The 8,862-nt window shown below is 52.3% G+C and overlaps 1 protein-coding gene across 1 annotated transcript in view; it reads left to right on the forward strand.

Annotated features, from left to right (window-relative positions):
* The first annotated feature begins 535 nt into the window (after positions 1-535).
* ARHGEF5 (Rho guanine nucleotide exchange factor (GEF) 5) overlaps positions 536-8,862 on the forward strand; it is a 17,605-nt gene continuing 9,278 nt past the window's right edge. The window contains exons 1-4 of the mRNA XM_008587076.1: positions 536-3,734; positions 4,457-4,514; positions 4,947-5,011; positions 5,248-5,501. Coding sequence (XP_008585298.1) covers positions 536-3,734; positions 4,457-4,514; positions 4,947-5,011; positions 5,248-5,501 — 3,576 coding nt within the window. The remainder of the gene's footprint in view (positions 3,735-4,456; positions 4,515-4,946; positions 5,012-5,247; positions 5,502-8,862) is intronic.

The following is an 8,862-nucleotide window of genomic DNA, read 5'->3' on the forward strand; positions in this document are numbered from 1 at the left end:
ACCTATTTTTTTAATCCATGTCAGCAGTTTAGAAGGAAGATCCCCCTCCTGACACTACTTCTCTGGGCTATTAGATCCAGGGTGTGTCACACGCGGTGTCTGGGAGTTATATGAGGCTGAGTCACTCTTGGTGTCCAGAGACAGAATATGACATACTCCAATCTAGAGGGTAATGACCACTGGGGGAGCACTTGGCACTTTTTGACAATGTCCTTATACTGCAAACAAATTATTTATTATCTGTTCCCCCTACAAGATTGCAAGCTCCATGAGGGCACGGTTTTTGTCTCATTTGCTACTGAATGTCCCACACTTAAAAGGGTCCCTAGGTGAATATTAAATGAATAAATAAATGATAAGTTTTATAGAGGCTATTGCTTCTTTGGTTGAGTACCATTTTTTCTCAAAGGATGACCCTAAATGGCACCAAAGGAATGTGTTGCTCTTTTTCCCTATGGTCTCTCCCTCTGATGGGTAAAAGCAGAAGAGGTATTAGAAACCTTTGTCTTTTATTCTTCCTTAGGATTCAGCCCTGATGGAGGCTGGGGAGCCCCAACATGGAGCCTCTACTCCCCTCGCTGCCATGGCGGATTTCAGTGTTATGCCTGAGGCTCTCATGAGGAGCAGCCAGATCCCTGCCTTGGAGCCCACAGCTCAAGAAGACCAGGACCCGTCCTATAAGTGGACAGAAGAACACAGACCCTTAGTGACCCAGCATGGAAAGTTAAAGGATGTGAGTGACTATGCAGCTCAGAGTATGCCCTCTTACCCCAAGGAATGTTCTGCAGATGTGGAGAACCATCAGGAAAACCTTGTGGCTGAGGCTGGTAACACTGAAGATGGCCAGGAGGTAGTGCCCCAGAGCCTGGTAGACAGACAAGCAAGGACACCAGCGCCCCCAGAGCTCTGGGCCTGCCCCATCCAGGGTGAACATCTAGATGTGGTCCCAATATCCAGTGAACTGGGCAGCCAGATGGAGGTGGAATTTTGGCCGGATCTCACTTCTTTGACATTGGGCTCTGGACAAGCAGAAGAGAAGGAGGAAACCTCTCCAGAAACCTCTGATCAGACCAGATTTTGGCCTCCCTGTGAAGAGCACCATGCAGAGACCAACCAGACTGAGGGCTCTGAAGGCGGAAGTGTCAGGCAGGAGGAAGAACTGCAGTCGGAGGAGGCACAGGAAAGTCAAGGGCGAGAAGGGCTCTTGCATCCCCAGGAGCTCCAGGGGCTGGAGGAGCAGAGACAGCAGGAAGTGGAATTTCAGGGGGAAGGAGCTCTGGGGGACAGTGTGTGTTCTGATGGGCTTTGGGGGCAGCAGGAACAGATGGTAGAGCAGGTCAATGGTAAAGAGGGAGGACAAAGTCCAACCCAGGGACAGGTACAAGAGGTTGTGATGCTGGGAACACAAGGAGAAAGGGAGAGACTCAGTGGGGAATTGGAGGGTCTGGACTATAGTGAGTGGGGTCCAGATGACAGGGAGAGGAGGACTGAGGGTCAGGGAGATCCAGAATGGGGGGAACAGAGGGACAGGGCATTGAGGAGTCCAGAAGAAAGTAGGGTAGGCTCTCAGTATGTGCAGAATAAAAGCTTAATGGGGAAATCAGAGGAACCAGCTGGGAAACAAGAAGATCTGGGTCTAAAGGGGAAAGTGATGGCAGTCGAGTGGCAGGAGGAGGAGGCAGGATCAAGTGAGGAGGAGCCAGGGAATTGGGATGGGAGCTGGCTGGGGAGCACTGGAGAGGAGAGGAGTACGGAAGAAGAGGCAGAACATGATGGGCTTTCGACACCCGCTCTGGTAGCCCCTGCAGTCTCTTCTCTCTGTGACTCGTTTCCAGATGCCTCATATCCCATGATGCAGATTCCTGGGACTCAGACAGAGCCCAGGGCTGAGGAACTGTCCCCCATAGCTCTGACTCCTACACTGGAGCCAGTTGGATGGGCTGACCAGCCCATTTCTCTACCTGGCTCCTTCTTCCCTGAGGAGTCACCTAACAATGAAACAGCTCAAGACAGCCAGCAAGAGGGACCTGAGCTGAGGAAAAGGACAATGTCCAGCCAGGGGACTGAAGTGGCCTCTGCCTGTACATCTAGGACTCCTCCGAGGACACCAGATTCAGCTCCTTCCAGTCCTGCTGAAGTCTCCCCCATCACAGCTGCTTCATCATCTGCCAGCCCCCCAACTGCCTTGCCCAGGAGGGAGTCCCCTCTTGCTGCATCTTCTCCAGAAACCTTCAGAGCCTCTCTCTCAACTGACAACTCATCTCCCTTTGGGCCTCCTGAGACTCTCCCAGCTGCTCTCCATGGCTTCCCCCCTGCGGAAGCCCCCATGGACCCACGTGCTGGTGCTGATAGGGCCCGCCCTCCTAGCCCCCTAGCCAACTGCATGGGAGCTGGCCCACACCTAAGGAGCAACTCCTTCCCAGGCTCCCACAGGACAGAGCAGACTCCAGACCTGGTGGGAATGTCACTGTCTTTGTCTCACTCAGAGTTGCCCCAGAGGCCCCCGAAACCTGCCATCTATGGCTCCATGATCCCAAGAAGGGACAGGAGAAGTGGAAGGGACTGCAGCATCGTTTCAGAATCCCCTCCTGTGTTGTCCAGTCTGAGGCAGGACTCTCAAGAATTCACCTCAAATCCAGAGAGGCCCAGTAGCCCTCGCTGCAGCCAGCCGTGGGGCTCCCCACACAATGCAGCCTCTGCAGCCGAGTCTCCTGCCTGTGGTTCTTCTCCATCCCTTGTCTCCATGGATATGAGGATACACGAACCTCTGCCCCCTCCTCCCCTGGAGAAGAGGCATGCCCACCCCTCCACGCTGGAGAGAGATGGCCATCTTCATGCAGGGGTCCCTACCCTGAAGCGGTATGGCCATCCTCCATTGGCCCTAGATTCAGTGGTGCGTGGCCCCCCTAAAGGCCCACTTCCCCAAGTTCCTGATCCCCTTGTGGCAAGGCAGCACCGACCTTTGCCATCTACCCCAGACAGCCCCCGCCATACCCAGACCTCTTTCTCCCACAAGATGCGATACAACAAGCCGTTACCCCCAACTCCTGATTTGCCCCAGCCCCATCATTCCCCCAGTATCTCAAGGCTCTACAGGCCTCTACCCCCCATTCCCCTCATGGATCCTCCCACTGAACCACCCCCGTTACCTCCAAAATCCAGGGGGAGGAGCAGGAGCACTCAGGAAAGACTTAGGAATGCAGGGGGCCAAGCCACACCAAGACCTGTTTGTCAAGACTGGACAGTCTCCGCTGCCCCCTTTGCTGGACGTACATCCTGGCCCCCAGCCATAGGCAGATTAGCAGAGTCTTTGGATTCCACCAGTAGGAATAAGACTGAAGTGTCCCCTGGCATGGCCTTCAGCAACATGACAAACTTTTTAAGTCCCTCTTCCTCTACCTTGCCTCTGGAGCTCCAGCGACCCACCCCTAAGGATGAGTCAGGGCTCTTGGAAGAGTCTGAGGTCCCTGCAAGAGGACCTGGGAGAAGAACAGCCCCTCAGGAAGGGGCCAATGGCCCACGGAAGTCAGCTCCAAGCCGAGCAACACAGCCAGAAAAGCCCAGCCATGCCCATCTGGAGAAGGCATCCAGCTGGCCGCATAGGCGGGACCCAGGGAGGTCGCCAGAGGGCAGCCGTGGGCAGATTGTGGCCCCCGGTGAAGCGCCCAGCAAGCACAAGGGCTGGCACCGGCAAGGCCTGCGCAGACCTTCCATCTTGCCTGAGGGCTCTTCAGGTGAGCGAGGGGCAAGGACCATAGGGACACTGATGTCAGGCCGAGCTTTTCCCAGCTCCTACCACCTCATCTCATCTTCTGTTCCAGGGTCCCTGCCGTTCCCTCTGCTGACTTCACTCACACACGTGCCTAACCTTGACACAGAGAAGTCTTCATGCACCCTGAGCTCACTGAGATCCTCCTTCCCCTCTCCTCTGTCACCCTGTCTCTCACCCAACCAGGGTCTTCTTTCAGTGTCACCTCTTTCTCCCGAGGTTGTTATGGACTTCCCTTCTACTTTTCAGTTGCCAACACCTGCTTGATCTCCTACTGGGTAGTGGAAAAGGCAACCTCTATTGTCAGGTTCCTGTTCGGACCTGACAGCTGGGGACAGAGCCGGTACTGGCCTCCTGCACTGCTCTCTGCTTCGCTGCTTTCTTACTCCCCAGATTCCCAGTACAGCCCCCTTTTTTTTACCCTGGATACCTACATCTCCCACTCTAGGTCTTACTTCTTCTACTCTCTCTAATGTCCCTCCAAAATCTCAGTCATGTCACCACTTTCCATTTTCAGATGCAAGAGGTCCAGCCGTCTGCTTCGCTGCTTTCTTACTCCCCAGATTCCCAGTACAGCCCCCTTTTTTTTACCCTGGATACCTACATGTCCCACTCTAGGTCTTACTTCTTCTACTCTCTCTCATGTCCCTCCAAAATCTCAGTCATGTCACCACTTTCCATTTTCAGATGCAAGAGGTCCAGCCATGGAAATATCCCTTGGCCCCTCAGACACGATTGTTTTTCGGTGAGTCACCCTGTCTCCTAACAGACACTTAGGATGCTGAGATTTCCTGAATGGGATTTTAGTCGATAAGGGTTCTGGGACCCTGAATGTCTCATGCTTGTCTCTTCAGGGGTTGGGATGGGAGAGAGACACCAGGATTTCAGGATGGGAAGACTTCTTGTACCTACCTAGTTCTGTCAGCTGAATCTGAGTCATCTGTCCGCCTAATCCTTTTGGCCGTGAACTAAACTCCATGTAAAAGTTCCACATGACATTCGACAAAGTTCTGAACTACCCCAAAGGGGTCAGGCCACAACTCTGTTTCTCTCTAGGGGAGTTAGTCCTGACATCCTAACACATGTCCCAGAGGCTAGACTTTCTCTCCACAGTCCCCCGAGAGTCCTTCATATCTGATGGCCAGCAAGAACCCCAGAGCGCTTCTTTATTCCACAGTGAGAAAAAACCAAAAGAGGCAAGGGGAGGCTTTTCAAGACGCTGCTCCAAGCTCATCAACTCCTGTGAGTACCTGGAAACAGAACCGTCCACCCAGGTGGGCTTTCTGCACAAGACTGGAGAAGGGCTTGTGGCTGTCAGCAGTGTGTGTATGTGGGGGCGGGGGGGACATCACAGGGAGAGAGAATTGACAGCAGCAGAGAATTGCCAAGAGTGACAGAGAACTGGTGATTCTGGGGCTCCACTCACCATCCCTTTCTCCCCAACTCTCTCCCTCTCCCACGTGTCTTTACCCCTGCAGCCCAGCTGCTGTACCAGGAGTACAGTGATGTGGTTCTAAACAAGGAGATTCAGAGCCAGCAGCGGCTGGAAGGCCTGGTGGAGGCCCCGGGGCCCGCCTCCCCACGACAGCCTCGGAAGGCGCTGGTCTCCTCCGAGTCCTACCTGCAGCGCCTCTCAGTGGCCCCCCGCGGCTCCCTCTGGCAGGAGATCCCCGTGGTGCGCAATAGCACCGTGCTGCTGTCCATGACCCACGAAGACCAAAAACTGCAAGAGGTACAGGCCAGGGTGCAGCAGGTGGGGACAGGGGATACAGAGTGTGTTTGCTGACACACTCACTGCCTACTTGCCACCACGGCCAGGAGCACNCTCTGCTTCGCTGCTTTCTTACTCCCCAGATTCCCAGTACAGCCCCCTTTTTTTTACCCTGGATACCTACATCTCCCACTCTAGGTCTTACTTCTTCTACTCTCTCTAATGTCCCTCCAAAATCTCAGTCATGTCACCACTTTCCATTTTCAGATGCAAGAGGTCCAGCCATGGAAATATCCCTTGGCCCCTCAGACACGATTGTTTTTCGGTGAGTCACCCTGTCTCCTAACAGACACTTAGGATGCTGAGATTTCCTGAATGGGATTTTAGTCGATAAGGGTTCTGGGACCCTGAATGTCTCATGCTTGTCTCTTCAGGGGTTGGGATGGGAGAGAGACACCAGGATTTCAGGATGGGAAGACTTCTTGTACCTACCTAGTTCTGTCAGCTGAATCTGAGTCATCTGTCCGCCTAATCCTTTTGGCCGTGAACTAAACTCCATGTAAAAGTTCCACATGACATTCGACAAAGTTCTGAACTACCCCAAAGGGGTCAGGCCACAACTCTGTTTCTCTCTAGGGGAGTTAGTCCTGACATCCTAACACATGTCCCAGAGGCTAGACTTTCTCTCCACAGTCCCCCGAGAGTCCTTCATATCTGATGGCCAGCAAGAACTCCAGAGCGCTTCTTTATTCCACAGTGAGAAAAAACCAAAAGAGGCAAGGGGAGGCTTTTCAAGACGCTGCTCCAAGCTCATCAACTCCTGTGAGTACCTGGAAACAGAACCGTCCACCCAGGTGGGCTTTCTGCACAAGACTGGAGAAGGGCTTGTGGCTGTCAGCAGTGTGTGTATGTGGGGGCGGGGGGGACATCACAGGGAGAGAGAATTGACAGCAGCAGAGAATTGCCAAGAGTGACAGAGAACTGGTGATTCTGGGGCTCCACTCACCATCCCTTTCTCCCCAACTCTCTCCCTCTCCCACGTGTCTTTACCCCTGCAGCCCAGCTGCTGTACCAGGAGTACAGTGATGTGGTTCTAAACAAGGAGATTCAGAGCCAGCAGCGGCTGGAAGGCCTGGTGGAGGCCCCGGGGCCCGCCTCCCCACGACAGCCTCGGAAGGCGCTGGTCTCCTCCGAGTCCTACCTGCAGCGCCTCTCAGTGGCCCCCCGCGGCTCCCTCTGGCAGGAGATCCCCGTGGTGCGCAATAGCACCGTGCTGCTGTCCATGACCCACGAAGACCAAAAACTGCAAGAGGTACAGGCCAGGGTGCAGCAGGTGGGGACAGGGGATACAGAGTGTGTTTGCTGACACACTCACTGCCTACTTGCCACCACGGCCAGGAGCACACTGTCCCTGCCACACGCTCACCACACGCGCACACACGCCATGACCTCTGGTCATCCCCACTCAGAAGACTTGGAAGTGTTTTCTGAATGTCGCCACCATCCCTCATCCCTCCTCCTTCCATGGGCCATTTACTCCTACTTGTTACTGGTTTGGGCCCATACAGAGTGGCCTCGTCTCTGAATTTGTTGGGAGGGGTATGGAATTAACCCTGTCACTGGCACTTCAGGGGAGACTAAAATTCCCCTCTTCACCCAGGATTTCAGGCTATGCTAAAGTTTTCCTCCTCTACTGAGGCACACACAGGGACTTTTGGTTGGGTTCCTTGAAGAAGGCCCCTTGCAGCTGTCCTAGGGTCCATTGATCTAATACAGGCTTTAGAACGACCATCGGTCCCTGCTTGGTCATTTCTCCAAGTAACAAGACTGTAATATGAGCTGTTTGCCTGATTTTAAGCTATTATCATTAATAAGTTTCACGTGGAGAGCTTATCTTAATAATCAGTATGAAATATGGGATAGAACCTTTCTTCCCAGGAAGACAATATGGCACAACGGAGTAGAATAATCTGTAAGCAGTTTGTCTCTGGAGTAAATGGCCTGGATGGGAGGCCTACTTTCACATTATCTATTTAATTTTAGCCAAATTACTTGATAATTCTAAGCCTCTGTTTTCTCATTTGTAAAACTGAGATAAAGAGTTACTGGGAGAATCAAAAAAGGTAAGTGCCTAGTACATGGTAATCAATCAAAAAACGTTGACTATTTAGATTTTAAGTAAGGCAGGCCTGGGTTCGAATCATGGCTTCACCATTTACTAACGGTGTAACCTTAGGCAAGTTATAGAACTTCACTAAATCTCAGTTCCCTCATCTACAAATTGAGAAAAATTATAATGCCTGCCTTTTAGGGTTGCTGTGTAGTTTAAGTGAAATAACACATACCTAGCTTAGCATGGTGTCTGGTGAATAGTTTGGTAAATATCAGTGCTGTACTCTCCCCCTTTCAGAGGCAGGGAGGAGTAAAATTTTGGCCAGAAGGACTTATGGACAAACACTGCTTTTCCAAGTCAAACAGAGACAGCTGTACATTTTTAGGCTTTTCAAAGCCGAGACTCAAGGGCCCTGTTCTGACTGTAACTTTTTAAGCACATGGAAGGTATTTAGAAAATCATTGACCAGACAGGGGGGAGACATGAACCGTAGCTCTCTTTCACCGACTCCTGCGTATCGGGAAGTTCAGCAGGGCTCCTGTTCCAGCCCTGGTCTCACGTTTTTGAGAAGAGAGGCCTCTACATCTCGACCTCTTAGACACACTTTTCATAACATAGCACCTCTGGGTTCTACAAAGTGCTTTCACAGACTTTATTTCTTTTGACTGTCATATTTTTGTAATGGAGGTAGCTAAATCTACACAAAAAGACAAGAAAACTGACGTTCAGAGAGGATGAATGAGCCACCCAAAGTTATATATTCATTGAATGTTAGAGTAAGAATGTAAATAAGCCTTCTGTGGCCGGGCTCGGTGTTGTGTGGAAGGTCGTCTGGCCATGTCATTGGTTATCAAGTCATCAACTGGGTGTGTGTGTCTTCTTTCTCTTTTCTACCCAAGCATCTATCTTGAAGCCATGTGCTTGGGTGAAAAGCATATGGAGCCCAGCTAGTCACAGCCATGAGTCATTGCGCCCCCTGCTGGAACCTCCAAACAGGTTCTCAAGTGCTGGGGCTTTGCTCAAGTACCCTGCTTCTTCCCGTTTCTCCTCGAACCCCAGACTGAATTCATCACCTTCATCCTCTAAACCTGTTCCTCTTTCAGAGTTCTCTGGCAAGTCTCAGTAAGTGACTCCATCACTCCACCCAGTTACCTAACTAAAAACCCAAGGCATGGGCCGACCCTGTGGCTCACTCGGGAGAGTGCGGCGCTGGCAGCACCGAGGCCGTGGGTTCGGATCCTATATAGGGATGGCCGGTGCACTCACCGG

This window comes from Galeopterus variegatus, unplaced genomic scaffold (assembly GCF_000696425.1).
Source record: "Galeopterus variegatus unplaced genomic scaffold, G_variegatus-3.0.2 Scaffold4244, whole genome shotgun sequence".
Classification (NCBI taxonomy): Eukaryota; Metazoa; Chordata; class Mammalia; order Dermoptera; family Cynocephalidae; genus Galeopterus; species Galeopterus variegatus.